The 21,519-nt window shown below is 32.3% G+C and overlaps 1 protein-coding gene, 2 long non-coding RNA genes and 1 other non-coding gene across 5 annotated transcripts; 3 read left to right on the top strand and 1 right to left on the bottom strand.

Moving 5' to 3' along the window:
• The first annotated feature begins 387 nt into the window (after positions 1–387).
• Positions 388–4,093, top strand: LOC121228539 (uncharacterized). The gene is made up of 3 exons (XR_005926120.1): positions 388–863; positions 977–1,057; positions 3,029–4,093. It is a non-coding gene; the product is annotated as an uncharacterized lncRNA (long non-coding RNA).
• Positions 4,094–8,662: 4,569 nt separating this feature from the next.
• On the top strand, positions 8,663–11,527 carry LOC107941334 (IQ domain-containing protein IQM3). Of its 2 annotated transcripts, XM_016874891.2 has the most exons (9): positions 8,669–9,171; positions 9,254–9,368; positions 9,487–9,552; positions 9,632–9,720; positions 9,869–9,956; positions 10,044–10,190; positions 10,288–10,380; positions 10,515–10,616; positions 10,813–11,527. In XM_016874891.2, exons 1-9 carry the CDS (start codon positions 8,813–8,815, stop codon positions 11,401–11,403), a joined length of 1,650 nt encoding a protein of 549 aa, XP_016730380.1. In that variant the 5' UTR covers positions 8,669–8,812; the 3' UTR covers positions 11,404–11,527. The 2 variants fall into 2 exon arrangements, with proteins under 2 accessions (XP_016730381.1, XP_016730380.1); XM_016874892.2 differs by lacking the exon at positions 10,515–10,616 and having other exon boundaries at positions 8,663–9,171.
• Positions 11,528–13,403: 1,876 nt separating this feature from the next.
• On the top strand, positions 13,404–14,548 carry LOC107935678 (uncharacterized). The gene is made up of 3 exons (XR_001694239.2): positions 13,404–13,743; positions 13,845–13,905; positions 14,022–14,548. It is a non-coding gene; the product is annotated as an uncharacterized lncRNA (long non-coding RNA).
• A 1,396-nt stretch (positions 14,549–15,944) lies between these two features.
• Positions 15,945–16,051, bottom strand: LOC121206316 (small nucleolar RNA R71). The gene has a single exon (XR_005901398.1). It is a non-coding gene; the product is annotated as a small nucleolar RNA R71 (small nucleolar RNA).
• Between the last annotated feature and the right edge of the window lie 5,468 nt (positions 16,052–21,519).

Raw genomic sequence — 21,519 nt, 5'->3', positions numbered from 1 at the left:
GTGAATGAATACACAAGCAAGATGATTACAAGTATGGAGATGTTTACATATATATAATTTATGTCCATGTGAACTTAGTAAAATGTTTGGATACGATTTGCATGCCAAAAGGGTCGTATGCATACTTGTACGTGATGTCACATCTCGAAATTCTAATTTATAATATTGTAAAATTATAATAAGAATGAGTAATTGGCTTGATGGTTAGAAATTTATGAAGTTGTTCTTGAGATCTGAGTTTGATTCCCCTCTCCAGTGAAATTTTTATTTACTGAACTTTTGCCCCAGAACCCTAGCAGTGTCGCCCTTTATTTTTAACATAGTTATAAATTTTATATTTTTCTATTCAGCCTCTTATTTTCTCTTTCTTCTTTCCCTATTGTCGTCCCCTCCCTTTTTCCTCTCTGTTTCTCTCAATTTTCTCTCTTTTCTTCCTCTCTATGCCACCCCTAAAATCCCTAAATTCTACAATTGTGCCGCCCCATTAATCATCAACTCTCCTTATTTCTTATTTTATTTTCTGCTCATCTTATCTTCTACCCCTATAACCAAATTTTGTTGTTAATTTTTATGTCATTGTTGTCGCCCCTTTGATTCTCTTATTCTACTCTTTGTTTTTCTTTTTATTATCACAAATTTGAGCAAGTACCTAAATGCAGAATTTTTATTTTATTTTCTTTTAGATTTATGTCGTTCTATTCTTAATTAAGTATTGTACGGTTGAATCAAGCTTCTGTCGTGGTCGATTCTCGCAAGTTCTTTTTTTTTCTTTTGTTTTGATTTATTCAAGATCCAAATCAAAACCATTCAGATCAGCAATAGTTTTGGCAATCTACTCGCAACTTCATCATAAGCTAAATTGAGTAAGTGATAATTTTCAAATTTAAATCTGAAAACCTCAGTTAATCTTAATGCTTTGGCCGAACCCTATATGGGTGTTAAGGGGCTGATTTTTAACATTCGATCTCTCTGTTAGGTACATATCTGAGTTGTATCTAGTTAGATCTAAGACATAGACGTTCTGGAAAAGCAATAGTGTTCGAATTAACATAATCAGGTGTGGGTCTTACCTTTGGGTGTTTATGATTGTTAAAAATCACGTATAATGCATGTTGACCAATTATTACATGTTGATTTGTGTTTGACCGAATGGCCTTGAGGTGGATTAGGGATTGTCAATTGAGGTAAGTAAAAAAAGGGTAGTGACTGAATGCTAAAGGGCCTTTATTGTGACTAAATGATTGTGTGGGTGCTGATTGTAATTATTGATTATATGTTTACTGAACTTTATTTTATGATATTGTTATTAAATGCATGAATAAGCTACTATAAGCATGCCACTAAATTGGTAAACTGAAAGCATGTTATGCCACTGATATTGTTACTGTTACTAATTAGCATGATATGCTACATGATTGGTATGTCATATTGCATTGCATGAGTTTGAGAATTGATTGGTGACGAAGGAGTTCCGTGGAGTACTGGCGGTTTATCTGCAATCTTATTGTTCAATAGTATATATACGCCCTGGAGTATTGTGGAGTAGGAGTACCGAAAACTTGTTGCATCTTATTGGCAGCTTGCCTGCAAATTATTGGTAGTTTTAATTGTATAATGTTATTGGTGGTTTATCCACATCGAGTTTCGACTCTTCCTATTTTGGTTTTTGGATGACGGGTTCTAGGAAACTTGTAGTGTGTAGTAGATGGATGGGTAGGCCTATTGTACTGTACCATTGAGCATGCCATATACAAAAGTTTGATATGCCATGATAAATTGTATGCCCCATTAACTGATTGTGTGCTTATAAAATGCTTATTTTTTCTTCGGCTCACACTGAGCTTTTTAAGTTCACCCTTTAGTTTACTCCTTACAAATAACCCGCAAGACTAGGAGCGGACTCGGCATACAGAGGTCTCATATCGGTTTTTTTCACTAAGTGAAGTGTTTTTAAATTTTAATTTATTATTTTGGTTTTGTTTTGGGACTATAAATTTTATTACGTATGGACTGTGATATGGGTTATTTTACTTGGGATTTTGCATGCATGAAATATTTGGATAAAAACCAAACAAATTTAATAACCAGCCAAATTTGATTTAAAATACATATTTCTATACAAAAATTAAGTGCAACACTTTTTAAAGTTTTTAAAACGTTTTTTGATGGAGTCAATTGAGTTATTTTCAAATGACACGATTTTCTAATAAATTAGACTTAAATCATAAATGACCTAACAAACCAATGTTTTTAATAAACTCGAGGCAACCATGCTAAGTTTTCTAAATTGGTCAAAATTGTGATTTTTCGAACCTAAACAGATTTGCTTGGCCATTTCAATGGCTAATGTAACTTTCAGGATTCGGCCATAACGTCTAGGCAAGGTTTGGGAGGTTATACGAGATATGTGTTTGTATGGAGATCGTGAAAAGTTTTATCGGGATCTAGCATTTGTTGTAGATCATTGAGTATAATATGGTGTGGTGGAGGGATGTATTAGCATATGAAAAATGCATTTAATGCCTTCAGGCCTTGCACTTCAGTGCCCTGGTGTGTTGTAGTTTAAGCTTCTACGAGCTATCTGGTGTAGTGTAGTTTCCATTGCATCTTAACTAGAATTGTAAATATAATATGATACCAAAATAAGTATAAATGAGTCGGTAGACTCTAAAAACAAGTTCAAATGGTATGAAAACAAGATAAATAATATTAGTATAATGTTAATAGCATATAAAGATGTGTGATATATGTTTGATAGCGCTAGCTAATAAGGTATGAAAAATGGTAATTATCAAATGGTATGTATATATTATTTTCTTGCAAATATTGACAAATGTATTAGTTATTTGCCATATTCATATATTCCTTCGTATCTAAGATGTGATATTGTTAGATTGATAGATTATAACTGGGTTAAATTGTGTAATGGTGTTATTCATGATCATTTTAAATGTTTATGCTATCTTGAATCATGAAGGTACCAATTAGCTTTATTGCTCAGCGTATGGTTTGTTTTCTCTATGCACAGATTCAAGTATTTCTCGTAGCCTCAAGACTTGAAGTCGGCATCCAAACTACCGTTTTCGACCCAACAAAGTTTGTATATCATGGTTCATTTTGGTTTTTTGGCATATACCTATTGGTATTTTAGTTTAATATCTCAAATGGTTAGGTTGTCAAGTTGTAAGCTTATGTAAATGTTTAGAAATCATGTTTGAATATGTTTCTAAAGTTGATTTGGAGCCTTAAAGTTAAAGGCTATGAAAATTTATGTGTTTTGGTTGGTTTCTGAAAATATGAATGCTATAAGTTAGATTGATTAGTTGATGTTAGAAATTGGTAATTTAATAGTATTTAGAAGTATCAATTTTGCATAATTTGACTTGACTGCTTTATAATGGAATTGATATGGTAGTATGGAATGTATTTAAATATGATTTTAGGTCTTCCAAACTTGTACCAAGTTGGTTCTTGTGAAAACAATGAATCACGTCGCAATGACGAGCCTCTGACATCACAATGAGAAATAGAGTAAAGTTCATGTGGCAACGGTTGGGTCATATTTTGATCTCGAGTAATCCAAATAGTAGGTTGCACCGCGACAAGGGACCCCCGGTGTCATAGCGTCAACCCAAAATTTTTGAATTCTTACAAATTGGTCATATTTTGATCTCGAGTTAGCAAAAGAGCTTTCGTAAGCTCGTATAAGACCCAAAAACGATTATATATCATTTTATACACTTGTTTTAGTTATATTTGAATGTTTCACAGTTTTTAAATGAATGTAATCTGGTTGTAGTTGCTTCAGCAATGTATGTAATACCTTATAATTAGGAGTTGACGATCGGGTCAGGTATCAAGGTGTTACAACCTTTTCCTTCAATCTTGTTTTAATAATTTATCTTTTATTTGGACTAAAAAGTGACAAATAAAGTAGCTCGAGTGGCTTTATCCTTTGATTCATATTATGATTTTATGAATTTGTCAAATATGTTGAATTCTATTATTGAGGTTGATGTTAACCTTTCTTCGAATAGGGTGGAATGCATAGTACAGGTTGTATGAAATAAGCCTATTGACTTGAGTTTAGAAGTGTTCCCCTTGATTTCTTCTTTATTTAAATTTGGTTTACCTGAAAAAGAAAAAGTAGTAATTACTAAATTTTATTCATTTATAATAATTAATAAATTAATTAAAACAATTATGTTGCTAATTAAGATAAATATGTGTCACAAAAACAGAAAAGTATACTTCAAAACTTGTAAAATGTAAAATGATTGGTTAGTAAATGAACTGATCCAATGGTGTAGATTCTCATATATTAATGTCAATTTAGATAAAAACTTAATAATATTTTAAATGCAATTAGAAATTTTCTTGAGAAATGTAGTTATTCTCCTAAATAATGTGTAGTACTACCAAAATATTAAAGTGAATGGGGTCTCATATTAATTAATGTGAACCACAAAATGTGTGGATGAGAATTTTATTTTCTTCTTAGGAGTATATAAATACGATGAGAAGTAAAAAATCAGCCATCAATTATAAAAGACTGAATTCCCACTTAAATTAGAAATAAATTTAATTTTATTCATTTCCATATAACGCATATAATTCTTTTTATGAAAATAACACATACTTATTTTTCTTAATTTTTTATTTGGAAGATTAATAGACAAAGCTTCAATTTTAAAACATTAATAATTCATTAATGTAAATGATCATTTTATATCTTTTATATATAAAAATAGAATATATACACATGTAAACTTTTATAATTTTTTATGAAAACCTTATTTATTATTTATATCAATTTTTTAAATATTCTATTTTACTTCCCTACTCTAATATTAAAACTCTTCTTTAACTTACATTATTTTTTAAAAATTAAACAAACCTCTATTCTTTGATTTTTTCTTCATTACAACTTTTAATTTTAACAAAATATGCTTTTGGAAAAGAATCAAACACTCATTAAGATATTATTTAGACTATTAATATTCTATTTCAGTTTTTTTTTAATCTTGATACGTTACAACAGTTTTTAATCACATAAATATAAATTTATACTAAATATTTTATAACCAATTTTTATCTGAAATAGAAAAAAGTTAAAAAAAAAACTTATGGGTTTGTCAAAATAAATAATATTTTTATATATCATTTTACTACATTAGACTTAGGCTTTACTTGGTAGAGTAAAAAAAATTATAAAAAAGTATATTAATTTTAAATTAGAATGCTTGGTAAGAAAAAAAATTTTAAAAAAATATAATTTTACTTTCATCTATTACTTGATAGAATTAAAAAATAAAAAGAAAGAAAATAAAACTTTTGATAAATACAAAATTTTGAAATATCTGACATCTGTCTCTCTCATTTTCTTTCTTCTTATCATTTAAATTGAAAATAATTTATTTTTGCGTATTAGAATAGAAAGCGAAATTTCTTATTATTTTTTTCTCTCACTTTCTGTATTACTAAGCATATTCAATTTATTTTCTTTTCAATTTTTTATTTCCTTTTTCAATCCTTTCATTATTTTGCTTAACCAAGATGCTAATGAGATTTTTTTTTTAAAAAAAATTACTTATACTTAAAAATAAATAAAAGTGAGGTAATTTTATTTTTATTTTTTAAAAAAGGAAGACTTATACCCTTGTTTAGTAATGTTTTTCAAACCAACTTTTAAAAACCAAATTAAAAACTAAGAAATTTAGACTGTATTTGGTATTTTTGTTTTATTGGAAAATGAAAATCATTGAAGAAAATGTATTTGATTAAAATTTTTTTAAAAAAAATGAAAATATGTGAAAATTAGAAAACAATAAAAAGTTATTTTCATTGTTTTCACTAAAAATGTTTTATAAAAGTGAAAATGATGACAGTAAGGATTTTTGACTTAAGATGAATTAACCCAAGTTAAAACTTATATAAATGCAAAAAATTCTTTTTGTCAAATGTTTTTCTAATATTAAATCTAGTACCCTAGTTCAAATCCATATAAATGTAAATTTATTTTATTTTATTTTTGTTAGAGAAAAACAGCTACCAAAACCAAACATAATTTCATGTTTTCATTATTAAGAATTTTATTTATTTCTATTTACTAATCATATTTTCAATTTAAAAAAAAAGAAAATAAAAATTATTTTTTGAAAATGAAAATAGAAAATATTTTCAGAAACCAAATCCTTAGTCTCCATTTGATTTCAAAAAACAGAGGTAAATTTTGTTTTTGTTTTCTAAAATAGAAAACATTTTGAAAATTTTAAAAATGATTTTAAAAAAATGAAAATAAAAGTATGTGGAAACTAGAAATTAATAATAAGTTGTTTTCATTGTTTTCACTGAAAATGTTTTGTAAAATTGAAAATGACAAAAACAAGGATTTTTAACTTTAAATGAATTAATCTTGGTTCAAACCTATATAAACACTAAAATATTCTTTTTAAAAACTTTCAAATATTAAATTTTGTACCCTAATTCGAATCTATGTAAATGTAGAATTTTTTATTTTATTTTTCATGTTTCTATTATAGAAAAATAAGTACAAAATATATTTTCAATATTCAAAAATAAATTTCTATTCCTATTTATAAAACATATTTTTTCAATTTCCCTAACCATTTATCTCAAACCATCTATCCCGTCAACAATTTCCCTCCATACTCCACAGTTCATAAACACGCAGTCACAAGCATATTATCACATAGACATAATAACGTGGAGTACGCTAAATCATATATATTGTATCACAACCATTTCGAGCATACTGAAACACTTATGGATACTCATATACCTACCCACTCTTATGCATACAAGGCATTCTCAAACAACAAAGATCATACCAGTCATAACATTCAAAGAACACCCATGTATGGAGTAAAGAAACTCACCTGATGCATCTTTGCCTTATCAGCTTAGCTTTTCTGAACATCAAAGCTTCTATTCTCTAGCTCACTAGATTCTCCATTTTTCAGACACAAACCCCGTGATCATCGCTCCATGTAGAGCTTCCTATAATTATCTCTTCTTCGAAGCAACAAAGAAGAATATGAAGAAGAGAAGAAAATTAAACAAAATTGAGAAGAATTCACCTAGGAATTCATTTCTCAGCTATTTATAGCACTTTATGTACGGTTACCAACCCTATAAAAATCATCCATTGGTAATCATTTTGTCTCCCACTATCAAACTAGTTGGTTCTCATCCAATGGAACTAGAATTGAAACTTAACTATGTCCAAATTAGCCGCTAAATTTTCCTATTTTTCAATAGAAACCACCAACTTATGGTTTCTTTCAATTTGACCCCTAATTATTCCTAATTTTTTGGCTTAAGGAAAATTAGGTGTGACAATGAGGATCATTAAAAGCAACTTGAGTTGCTTGAAAAAGAAAAAGCTTTATCTAACAAAGTTTCTCCAAAAATATTTGAAAAGGGAAAAAATTCAAAGGCAAACTTTGTTAAAGTACTACTATAAACAAGGACATCCTTTCTAAATGAATACCTAAGGGGACCAAAATTATAAGAACTAATGCTGGACCCAAAAGAATTAGGGTTTCACCAAGCAACCGTTGTCGACCCGATTTGCATTTCATCTTTTGTACACCACACAACAACTCCTTCCTGCTGGAAACCTTATTGTCGCCAACTCTGCTATAGGTTAATGTAACGAGTTCAGCATCTTTGGTGGAGAAAATGAGTAAATTGGGTATATTGAAAAGCCCTTGTGCTTTTCACTATGACTATGATCTTAGACTTCTGCATGGATTTTATAAAGCATCCTCCTTTGATAAGGTGAAACTTGTTGCCGTGCCCGTATAACCACTGCCAACTAGGGCCCCCAACTACATTCTATCCTTTGACAGTACAACATTTGTAAACTTGAAGCCCTAGTTACACTACAACTCATGACCATATAATCACCGTCAACTAGGACCTCGAGTTGCAATGCGATCTCGACTTCTCAAGTGGTGGGACCATATAAAGTATCTTGTTTTACAAATCAAAGAGTAATTATAAAAGAATTATATTAGAAATAAATAATATAAAGTATTCAATAAGGATATCATTGTATTTGTAAAAAATTATAAATAATTTTTAATAAAATGAAAATTTAAAAACATACATTAGAATCAAATGAAAATGATTTTTGAAATTGAAGTTTTTATCTTATAATGTGATTATCCGTATTAAACAAAATAAAATAAAATAATGAGAAATTTTAAAAAATTACCGCTTATTTACATAAAATTTTAGAACTTATATTTATACAAATTTTTAGAACACACTCTTATTTTACTTTGAAATAATTTTAGTCTTATTTAAAATTTAATCAATGTTGAATTTATTTGTTTTATATTTTTTTAGTTTAACTAAAATAGATTTATGGCACTCAATTTTTTTCAATTAGATTAATAAAATTCAATAATAATAATAATAACAAAATCACAAAAATCCTTACTCAAAGACTGTTAAAGCCAGATTTATGATTTATGAGGCGGAGCAATGTCAGTCCATAAATATATATCATAATTGATTTTACTTTTGAGTATGCTTGGTCACTAGTTTGTTTTGTCTCGAGCGAGTTACACAAAATCTCACTCTCAACCTCAGCGCGTAACACACACGCACTTCACTAACTCTTAATCCAACTGGAATCTATTTACAAATTTACAAGTGGGTTTCCCGGCGATTTTCTAAGTCCTTGGCTCTGGTTTTTTCTTTTAAGTATTCTCTCCAAAACCAACGACCCTAAGATTCTCTCTTTCTAAAACTCCTTCAAATTTGGCTACCAAGAAAAACAATGGAAGTAATTGAAAGTCAAGCAGCTGTTTCGAATTTCGATCTCCAGTCAAAGTCTCCGTTTTATAACATTTCCTCCACCGACATTACGAACGCCGGCTTACTTGGGGAATCCGAATTTGTATCTGTGGATAGTCCGAACCAAGCTAGCGAATCGGATTTCCCGACGGTGGTTAATGGTGGTGGTTTGAAAATGCTGCTGGAGCCGTTATCCGACGGCCGAGATTCTCCGGGTTCGAATCAGACGCGCAGTGGCGGTTCTTCTCATTCCAACGCCGCCGTTAAGGTCCAGAAGGTGTATAGGAGTTACCGGACACGGCGTAGGTTAGCAGACACCGCTGTTGTCGCTGAAGAACTCTGGTAGTTTCTTTCATAAAATCTTTGTCTGTCTTCAAAATATATATTATTTAATACTAATAGTAAATATTTTTATTATTTTCAGGTGGCTGGCTTTAAATTATGCAAGGCTTAATCACAGCACAATTTCCCTTTTTAATTATTTGAAACCAGAAACTGCTGCTTCAAGGTGGAATCGCGTTGGCTTAAATGCTTCTAAGGCATTTTCTTCTTCTTCTTCTTCTTTTTATTTTTTTTTTCTTTTACCTCCCAGTTTCCATGTTCTGTCTTTTTTTTTTAGTTAATTTTCATAAATAATTAAGTTGGGAATTTTGTCAGGTCGGGGAAGGGTTGTCCATAGACGCCAAAGCACAAAAATTGGCTTTTCAACATTGGATTGAAGCTGTAATTTACTCTTCTGTATCTTTTTATTAAACAAAATATATTGGATAATTTTGAATCTAACACTTTTTTTCAACTGTAGATTGATCCACGACACCGTTATGGCCATAACTTACATATTTACTACGATGAATGGTGCAAAACTGATGCTGGTCAACCATTTTTCTACTGGTAAACCCCAAACATTTTTCTCATTCTATTAATATTGGTAGGAAGACCAAATTAAAGTAGATGGACTAAATCTTCAAATTGAGCATAGTACTAGGACAAAAATAATGATTTCACCTTTTTTCTTTCTTTCTTATTTTGTTTCCTACAGGTTAGATATAGGTGATGGCAAAGATGTCGATCTCGAAGAATGTTCAAGATCAAAGCTTCGAAAACAATGCATCAAGTATCTCGGACCTGTATGTATGCAAACTCATATGTTAGATTCAATCTCTTTTTCCAAATAAGATTGAATGAAATTGTTAATTCCCTGTTGTTGTAAACAGCAAGAAAGGGAACATTATGAGTACATTGTTGTTGAAGGAAAGATTATCCATAAACAAACTAGAAATGTCCTTGATACATTCCAAGGCTCGAAAGAAGTTAAATGGATATTTGTTATGAGCACCTCGAAGAAATTGTATGCCGGCGAGGTAAACCATCTGGCTTGAACCGCAACTTTTAGATTAAATACTTACTAGATGTATGAAAACCCAAAAATGTCTTTAATGTCTTTTCGGTACCTTGCAGAAGAAGAAAAGAATGTTCCATCATTCTAGCTTCTTAGCTGGTGGAGCAACGCTAGCTGCTGGTAGATTGGTGGTGGAGAAAGGGATACTAAAGGTATAAGTTTGTAACAATTTAGGATTTAGTAGTGTACTCAGATTTTGTTACGGGCTGCCAATATTGATAGTTGCATTTGAATGGCCGGATGACTTATACGATGTATGTGAGACATGATTTTGTTTGTTTTTCAGTCCATCTCTGCATATAGCGGACATTACCGGCCAACGGATGATAGTCTCAACAGTTTTCTTTCCTTTCTGAAGGGGAACGGAGTGAACCTTGACAAAGTTGAGGTGACCTTTCAATCTCCTCTTCTGCATTTGTTGGATTTGTCAAATTGCATCAATTAATGTCTGCTTGGTTATTTCATATGCTTGCTGGTTTTGATCCTTGAACGTCAAACCTCTGATTCCACTTTCAGTTGGATCATGCCGCCATTCGTTAGGTATTTCTTGGATATATGATGAATTACATCTATTTTGTGTTCAGATTCGCCGTTCAACCGATGATTCTGATAGCTACGATGATGGAAATTCCAGCAGTAGTGTTAGTACTTTTGGATTTTCAGCAAGCTCAGTGCCGACTGAACCCAAAATCAACAAAGAAGAGAAGAATCTGTCATTAGAATCATATGATACTAAACAACCGGAGACCACAAATACTTACGAAAGGACTTTATCTGGTGGTCTTCAGAGTCCGAGAACTGAGGTGCCTAAAACTGCGATATTGCAAAGGATTAACTCAAAGAAGGCAACGAAATCGTACCAATTGGGACATCAGCTGTCATTCAAATGGTCAACCGGTGCTGGGCCAAGGGTGTCACTCAAATGTTCAACCGGTGCTGGGCCAAGGATTGTGTGTGTCGCTGATTACCCACTAGAACTGAGACAACAAGCGCTAGAGTTTGTCAACTTGTCCCCAAGAACCCCGAACACCCCTTCACCTTACCTAACTCCAAGAACACCGCGTACCCCAACAACCCCATCGGCATACAGGCGTCCCAATAATCTTCCACCGATTGCAACTCGGCCAACACTAAATGACTCAAACACGGATGCAACTCCTGGTATCCAAGCATAACATGATGAAGTTATCGTTACGTTTTGATGCACTAGTGAATGTAAATATGTTTGATGATGCTTTTATATCAGTTCGGCCTCTTTGGAATGGCTTTTAGTATAAATAAAGAAACACTGTTTCCCTATGGAAGATAAATCTTTTCATTGTCCATATATATATACATTACATTTGGGGTAGGATATGATACATGCTCGATTTTACTGCCAATAAAACATCAAAAGGATTAGTACTAAAATTACAAGGTAAATTTTTTTATTATTGTTTTTTTTTCTAATTATCAAGACAACATTTTGATAAATGTTAGCTATTTCAGCAATGTCAACTAAAAAGGATAGTAAAATAAAGAGCTTATATGTCTGCATGTATGATATGTTTATTTAAAAAAAAACATATTTTTGTCCAAATATGTGTTGCTTTTGATCTAAATATGAACAACCATTTGACTATAAAAATTAAAAATTCAATAACATGAATCTGTTCGCTTGATTTAATGAATTAATTTTTAAGATTGAAATAATTCCAACTTGAAGCAATCTAAACTTAAATTTTAAAATCAAAGAAAAAACTTCCAAATGACCCGAATAAGAAGTGATGAATTCTTCTATCACACAAATAACTCGTGCCCTTGAAGTATTAGATTCAATTTTTGGATAAAAATTGAATCAAACTCGCTTTTTGGCAGAATTGGTTTATGATGTGGACTACTTCCTTTTTTACGCTTGGCAGATTTTAATTTTTGTGTTTTCTAACATTTTATTTGCTTCTTAGTCAATTTAACATTAGAACATATATTTTTCAATAATTACAAATGAAAATGTACAACTATCCTAAAAATAATGTCATTTCGTTATTATGCAAAAGTTGTCATTATTCATAATAATCAATTATGTTTCTTGTCACCAAAAGTTATACCACTTAATTAATAACAAGAGTCATAATTATTCAAATAGATACTTATTGAATAATTATGTTCATGGCTAAAGAGATGACTATCCATTTGGATAGTTATGTCCCTGTGAAGAATATTAGACTTCCTATAAATAGGAAAGGAATTTTATTTGTAGGATATACCAAAAAAACACAAAAATAAAGTTCCTTTCTATTTCTTCCACCATCTTTTATATTCCTAAATTGTTTTATAAAGAATTACTGTAGAAATTTTTTATAAAAATTGATTTTTGTTTCGCTCAATATTCAGTGGACTGTTTCCGTCAGTACAAAATGTCAACAGTCATTAAGCTTCATTGTATTCTCGAAGTTTATTTGCTAGTAACTCTTTTGTACACCATAATATAGGTGGAGGCAAATAGAATATTAGAGAATGTAACATTAGTTTCTAAGTTTATTTTTATTCTTAATGCAATTATAATTAAATATCTTGTTTTAAGTGATGATTTTTCATTTCCACACTGTAAACCTAACATTATCGCGTGGTATTGGATGAATACTGGTCAATCTCTTTTAATTTTATATTTAATTTTTAATGTCTTTTTTTAAAAAAAATTATAAATTACTTATGGTTTCAATCGTTTAGGAAGTAGCCAAATTTTGGTATGAATATTTAAAATGCAGATTTCCCTCAATTCTCAAAATAATTACCGTATATGTATGGAAAACAAATGTTGATCCAGGCGCACAATTTCATTATGCACATCCTTCCCAACATCATTTATCTTCTGTGATGTCATCCTTTTGAATGTTACGACTTTATTATTTAAATAGGTCTTTTTATTATTGTTTACTAAATTATCAATTTTCAGAAATATTTCTGTAATTAGGATAATTATAAGATAGAGCAAGTTATGTGGAAAAAATCACTACCAATATTAAACGACAAAAAAGGAAGTTACGTGGAACTAACTAAAAATGGACAAAAAATGTCATCCTTATCTAAAGAAAAAGATGTCATTCTTATCAAGAAATTGTACGGAACTGTAATAGAATTCAAATTGAGCTATGAATCTCTCCTATAAAAGGAGGGGTAGGAACCTAAAGATGTCATTGAAGTTAGATTCAAGTTTTATTCAAGTTACTTCTCAAGTTTTTTTATAAAACTTTAAGTTCTTTATTTCCCTCTTTTGTAAATCTTTCCTTTACTATTAGTTTCCTTCTGTAACCTTTCAACCGTCTGTCCTTCTTGTAATTGGAATATTATTGAACTTTGATTCAAGTTACTTCTCAAGTTTTTTCAGAAACTTTAAGTTCTTTCTTTCCATCTTTTGTAAATATTTCATTTACTATTAATTTCCTTCTGTAATCTTTCAACTATTCCTCCTTCCTGTAATTGGTATTAGAGCTATAGTTAACGATTTCTAGTGAAATAGTATCGTAGTGTTCATTGTAAGTTTTATACTTTATTCTCACTTCTATTTATTTCATGGTTATTTATCTTAAAACTTATATATCTGTTATTTTGTCTTATTGTTGCCTTTTTTTCCTAGTTGAGGAGATTGGCTTTTTAAAGTAAGAGAATTTAGTAGATAACTGACGGTTTTAGGTATGGTAAGTCGTAATTTATACATATTTTTATCCCATGTTTAGCATATTTTTGGATGAATTATCATCAGATTTGTGGAATTCGATGCTCCTAATCCTTTAATTTCATGCTTTATACTTAGGTGAGTATAGGAGAGTAAAAAGAGCTAGAAACGGGCCAAAAACAGAGAAAATGAGTCAATATGGGAAATCAACACAGCCTGGACTTCCTCACACGGGTAGTTCACACGCCCGTGTCTATTTAACAATTGTAACACGGCCTAAGCCACCTCACACGGGTGTGTCCCTGTCGAGCCCAAGTCTAATTCTACTCGGAAAAGGTCACTTTTGAGGGTTTTGAAGCATTCTAAAGTCTATATAAACACCCGATGAGGCACCTAAGAGACACGCGGAGTAGGAGGCAAAGAATTACTCGAAGAAAGCCGATTGATCCATCTCAGAAGCCGAATTCTCCTTCAAGACTGAAGATCTCCCTTCAATTTCCTTCAAGGGTTTTTGGGTTTTCTTTATGTTTTGTTATTATTATTCTTCTGAGATGTTTCCTTTTACACTTATGAACCAAGTCCCCTAAATACCTAAGAGGAATGAAACCTAAGATGGATCTTGTTATTATTTTCTAAATTATATGATAAATACTTGATTTGTTCTTAATTATGTGTTCTTAATTCTTGTTTTAATATTCCAGGATATTGATTCAAGTTTTCATGTGCTTATTCAGAGGAGCAAAAGTCATTGTCTAAGAGTAGATCTAGCATAAATTAAGCGAAGTTGATTGCACCCCTAGACATAGGGAGACATAAATCTGCCAAATTAGGGTCAAACCTAATAAGGGAATCTATAGATCGAGTTAGTGCAACACTAGGGGTTTTAATTAGAAAAAGATTTCAATTAATCAACCTAGGGTTAGACGTTGTTAGTCTCGAGAGAGATAATAATATAACTTAGGAATTTCTACGGATCGAGTCAAGTGAATAAATCATCTGGTTCAGAGTCAAGTAACAAGTGAAGTCTAGGTGGATTTTTCCTTGGGTATTGTCCAAATCAATTAGTTTTCCCAAAAGTATTTCCCCAACTTTCCTCCTGTGCATTCTTAGTTTAGTTAATTAGTTTAGATAAAGTAAATCCCCTTATTTTTAGGCAAGATTATAAAAATAAAGTTAATACTAGTACTTTTAATTCCTGTGGGTTCGACATTCCGGTCTTGCTATAAATTATACTACTGTTCGATATGTGCGCTTGCCTTTATCGTGATAATAGTTATTTTTCAAGTACGATCAATCATAAATATAAAACTTATCACGCATACATTAAGTTTTTGGCACCGTTGCTGGGGAACTAAAATATTAGGAACGCTTAATTTTTATTAATTTAGCCATTTATTTTATTGCAATTTAAATTTTATCTTAGTTTTGTTAATTTTACTAAATTTTCTTTTGTTTTCTTCTAACAGGTTTTTATAGTTTTTGACTAGAAGAAACCCGTCAGGACCATTACTTTTTAACAGTGAGATTGAAAGCACAGCTCGCTGAAACCGAAGAGAAATAAGGCGAAACCTAAGAAACATAGAGGAAGGACAAGAGGAGGATATCCATAATACAACCGATGAGATGGCTGAAAATCAGAATAATCAGCTTCCTTCTATGGTTGCTGTAGATCCAATAAATCAGAATCCTGCTCTTCGTACTATGAATGATTATGCTAAACCTACTATAACAGGAGCCGAATCGAGTATAGTTAGACCTGCTATTGCTACAAATAATTTTGAATTGAAACCTAACACAATTCAAATGATACAACAGTTTGTTCAATTTGATGGTTTGCAGGACGAGGATCCAAACACTCATTTGGCAAATTTTCTGAAGCTTTGCGACACCTTTAAGATCAATGGTGTTTCTGACGATGCCATTTGCCTTCAGTTGTTTCCCTTTTCATTGAGGAACAAAGCTAAACAGTGGTTGAACTCGTTAACACGAGGGTCAATCACAACTTGGGAACAAATGACCGAAAAATTTTTACTTAAATATTTTCCCCGGCTCAAAATCGCTAAGTTGAGGAATGATATCTCTTCTTTTATGTAGATAGATCTAGAAACACTCTATGATGCATGGGAAATATACAAGGACCTATTACGAAGGTGTCCTCACCATGGGTTACCTCTATGGCTGCAGGTTCAAACTTTTTACAACAGTGTGAACCCCTCAACAAGGTAACTTATCGATGCATCAGTTGGTGGAACTTTAAACAACAAAATACCTGAAGAGGCTTACGAATTTATTGAAGAGATGTCATTGAATAACTATCAGTGGCAAGTCATGAGAACAAAGCCAAGAAAAGCAGCTGGTGTTTTCAACCTCGACGCAGTTACTATGCTATCTAATTAGGTAGAACTTTTAAATAAAAAAAATTGACGATTTATATGGTTCTACTCAGGTACATCCAGTAATGAGGTGCGATGCAAATAGAGGAGGAGTGCACACAGAATATCAATCTTTCAACCCTAGCACCAAGGAGGAACAAATTCAATATATGGGTAATAATAATTCTAGACCTAAAAATAACCCATAAAGTAACATTTATAATACAGGCCAGAAGAGCCATCCCAATTTCTCGTGGGGTGGCCAAGGAAATCAAAGGCCACAACATCCCCCAGGCTTTCAACAACCACCTTACCAGTAGGAAAAGAAACTGAACCTTGAGGAGATGCTAACGAAATTTATCTCGGTGTCAGAAACTTATTTTCAGAATACTGAGACAACACTTAAGAATCAATAAGTTTCGATTCAAGGGCTCAAAACCCAGATAGGCCAACTCGCCAAACTGATTTCTGAACGACTACAAGGTAGCTTGCCAAGTAATACTGAATCAAACCAAATGGAACAACTCAATACGATTACTATTCGAGATAAGGAAGGGTTAGTTGATCTTGAACCAGAATCGAGGTAAGGAATTGTGGTAAGTAAAGGTAAAGGTGAGGTGGACCAAAATAAGAAAAAACTGGTAAGTAGAGAGTACAAACCTCGTGTGCCATACCCCAGTGCGACAAGGAAAGACCACACGGATGAACAGTTTGGTAAATTCCTTAAATTATTAAAGAAATTACATATTAAATTATCGTTTATTGAAGCTCTTTCATAGATGCCGAATGCAGTTAAATTTTTAAAGAAGCTTTTAGCAAATAAGCGGAAGTTGGATAAGGCGCCGCATGTAGAGTTGAACGTAGTTTGCTCAGCCATTATACAGAATAAGCTACCCAACAAGCTGAACGATCTAGGGAGTTTTACGATTCCTTGTTTAATTGGTAGTTTAAACGTTAACAATGCTTTGGCTGATTTAGGGACTAGTATTAATGTCATGCCCTATAAAATGTTTAAACAACTAGGTCTTAGGAAACCCAAACAAACTAGGATGAGCATTCAATTTGCAGATAAAACAATTAGATTTCCTAAGGGTATTATTGAAGATGTACTTCTTAAAATTGACAAATTTATATTTCCCATTGATTTTGTTGTTCTAGACATAGAAGAGGATGATGACGTGCCTTTAATTTTAGGATGACCCTTTTTAGCAACTGCTAGAACTATTATTGATGTTGGTAGAAGTGAACTCACACTTCGTGTGGGTGATGAAACAATCACTGTTCAAGCTCGTAATTCGAGTAACACATCGAATATCGAGGGTGGTTGTATAAATCATTCTACTAATACTGATCATGTGATGCAACTTTCTTTGTAGGAAACACGTTTGAGGAGCATACACGAGCCATGTTCAAGTAACAACAAATGACCTATCTATGAAGAGTGAAGGCTACAAATCGAGGAACTAGATGAATGGCGTGCACAGAAACTGAGAACACACGATAAACCAAAACCACGCCATGACAGACTCAATGTTTCACCAAATCAACTTAAGGTTGGAGACAAAGGACTATTAGATGCAGTAGACCCTCGCATTACCACTCTGAACCTAATAGAGCAATCCCTTTTACGGTACATAACATTTTCCCATATGGTACAGTCGAGGTCACTCATTCCAAATTCGGCACATTTAAGGTAAATAATACTCATCTAAAACCTTATTTTGATAAAATTTGACAGCAGGAATGAGGAGTGTAAACTCCTCACCCCACCATGACTACGCAGTAGAGAGGTAAGTCTAGCTTAGACTATAAATAAGCGCTTCTTGGGAGGCAACCCAAGCACTAACCTTACTAAATAGGGTTTAACTTTTCTTTAACCGTTCATAGTTTAACTGTAGAAAATTTTGACATTTGACAGGGATGAACACAGCCTAGCCCACGGGCGTGCTTTAGGCCGTGCTCTTACCATGGGCAGCGACACGGTTGTGCTATACGACCGTGTGAAAACAGAGTAAATTTTTTCTCAAAACACGGGATTCGATATGTTGTCACGGCCGTGGGCAATCCTTCCAAATTAACACGGGCGTGCCACACACCCGTGCCCACCACCCGTGGTCGAGAATGTCAAAAGAACACGGGCGTGCGCATATTTACATGAGCGTTGGAGAAGCGAACCACATCGCACGTGGTCGTGCGATACGACCATGTGACCACACGGCTTAGACACATGGTCGTGTCCTTAGGCCGTGTGACGATTTCTCCTTTTGCGATAAACACGGGCTGGACGCAAGCCACACTGCCGTGCCTCTTTATAAACTCATATTATTTTTATTTTTACTTTTATTTCTATTTATTTTTGAAGACTCATGTTTATATTTTTAAACTCTGCTTATCTTTATGATTATTATCGAATTATTCCCTTAATTCTCTTTCACAGTGGTGTCTTCTCATTTATCCCTCAGAATCATGCATTTCCTTCAGCTTTATCTTCAATTCTCGCTCTCACTAATCCAGGGATTTCATCCACAATTTCATTGCAGTTTCACTTCTCTCACTCTCTTTTGATATTATCTTTATATCACTATTATAAATCTTTGTACATTGAGGACAATGTACATCTTAAGTGTGGGGGGATTATTTATACCATTACCAGAAAACCCCTGAATTTTTATCTTGTCTCAAACAATACTCTCATATCATTATTAGAATAAATTTTGATTGACCCATGATTTTTATCGATATGTTTTGAATTAAATCATAAGTAAATGTGCATTGATTTTTTAAACTTTAAGACATTAGGGAATCAAATATGACAAGTTGAAATTTTTGAAAATTAAAATTGCTAGGTTGTTTCCCTGAATTGAGGTATTATCTTGAAGTTTTGAATTTACAGGTTTGACATCAAATACCCATAATTTTTGTGAGATCTTGAGCCTTTAGAGCATATATTATTTCTTTCATGCTCACTTTTATTGTTGCTATGAGTGCGTCCATATTGATTTGATATTCTAGAACTTGCTTTGATTATGCATGTCAAGACCACACCATTTGATTTGATATGTCGAGATGATAAAGGCACTTAGGTTTAACCCACTTACTCCATAAAAGTATACCCTCATAATTAACCCTTAGTGAACCCCCTTGAGCCTAACAAGTCATTCATTGATTTACCCTCAATATTAACCCATAACCCATTATTGAAATCCCTTCATTTGATCCCTATTTTTGTCGAGATTTGATCTGAATAAATTGCCTAGCTATGTTTTATTTTTGATAGTTAGCAAAGTTCTATGTTATTTTGATTTGTTCTTAAAAAAAAATACATACATACATATTAGTAGTAATTTTTTGTTTTTGAGCTTAAGTATTTAATTCCATATTCCATGAAGAAAAGCTCAATTCTAGGATCTAATTAGGAATGTAATTTTTCAATTTTAGTATTTTTTCTAGTTAGGTGATTTTTCAATTCAATCTTGATTCTAACCTTTTCTTTCAGCTTGTGACCATACCCCCTAACCAAAGCCACGTTACCACCCTTTAAGACCTTTTGATTGATGTATTATCTCAATATATAGTGGTGGAGATTTGATTTTCAAGCAAGCCTATGGTAATAACTTTTCATATTGACTGTTGAGTGCTAATTTCTTGTCCTTAAACACCTCGAGTGAGTTGAGTGAATCTTTAGTGAGGATGTGAAACTATGTGATATTTTGAATCAAAGGTGATTATTTAGATGATGGGAGACACTTATGTTTTCGTGATAAAATGCTCAACATGGAATGTTTGAAACTTTGATGTTCTTCGGGTTGAATTTTCAATGTATGATTACTTATGGATTATTTTGAGATACTATTGATGAGAATTATAAGTTGAGAAGAATTTATTTTGATTGTGAGTTGAGGATTTTGCTTGAGGACAAGCAAACGCTTAAGTGTGGGGTATTTGATAAGTCGTAATTTATACATATTTTTATCCCATGCTTAGCATATTTTAGGATGAATTATCATTAGATTTGTGGACTTCGATGCTCCTAATCCTTTAATTTCATGTTTTATACTTAGGTGAGCATAGGAGAGTAAAAAGAGCGAGAAACGGGCCAAAAATGGAGAAAATGAGTCAACGTGGGAAATCAACACGGCCTGGACTTCCTCACACGGGTAGTTCACATGCCCATGTCTATTTAACAGATTGCAACACGGCCTAAGCCACCTCACACGGGCGTGTCCCTGTCGAGCCCAAGTCTAGTTCTACTAAAAAAAGGACACTTTTGAGGGTTTTAAAGCATTCTAAAGTCTATATAAACACCAAATGAGGCACCTAAGAGACACGTGGAGTAGGAGGCAAGGAATTACTCGAAGAAAGCCGATTGATCCATCTCAGAAGCCAGATTCTCCTTCAAGACTAAAGATCTCCCTTCAATTTCCTTTAGAGGTTTTTGGGTTTTCTTTATGTTTTGTTATTATTATTCTTCTAAGATGTTTCCTTTTACACTTATGAACTAAGTCCCCTAAATACCTAAGAGGAATGAAACCTAAGACGGATCTTGTTATTATGTTCTGAATTATATGATAAATACTTGATTTATTCTTAATTATGTGTTCTTAATTCTTGTTTTAATATTCCAGGATATTAATTCAAGTTTTGATGTGCTTATTCAGAGGAGCAAAAGTCACTGTCTAAGAGTAGATCTAGCATAATTAAGCGGAGTTGATTGCACCCCTAGATATAGGGCGACATAAATCTGCCGGATTAGGGTCAAACCTAATAAGGGAATCTATAGATCGAGTTGATGTAACACTAGGGGTTTTAATTAGAAAAAGATTTCAATTAATCAACCTAGGGTTAGACGTTGTTAGTATCGAGAGAGATAATAATATAACTTAGGGATTTCTACAGATCGATTTAAGTGAATAAATCGTCTGGTTCAGAGTCAAGTAACAAGTGAAGTCTAGGTGGATTTTTCCTTGGGTATTGTCCAAATTAATCAGTTTTCCCAAAAGTACTTCCCCAACCTTCTTCCTGTGCATTCTTAGTTTAGTTAATTAGTTTAGATAAATTAAATCCCCTTATTTTTAGGCTAGATAATAAAAATAAAGTTAATACTAGTACTTTTAGTTCTTGTGGGTTCGACATTCTGATCTTGCTATAAACTATACTACTATTCGATAGGTGTGCTTGCCTTCATCGTGATAATAGTTAGTTTTCAAGTATGATCAATTATAAATATAAAACTTATCACGCATACATCAAGGTACCTAAGATAA

This window comes from Gossypium hirsutum, chromosome A01 (assembly GCF_007990345.1).
Source record: "Gossypium hirsutum isolate 1008001.06 chromosome A01, Gossypium_hirsutum_v2.1, whole genome shotgun sequence".
NCBI classification, from domain to species: Eukaryota; Viridiplantae; Streptophyta; class Magnoliopsida; order Malvales; family Malvaceae; genus Gossypium; species Gossypium hirsutum.
The sequence above is the reverse complement of the archived record's forward strand: the minus strand, read 5'-3'. Positions and strand labels throughout refer to the sequence as shown.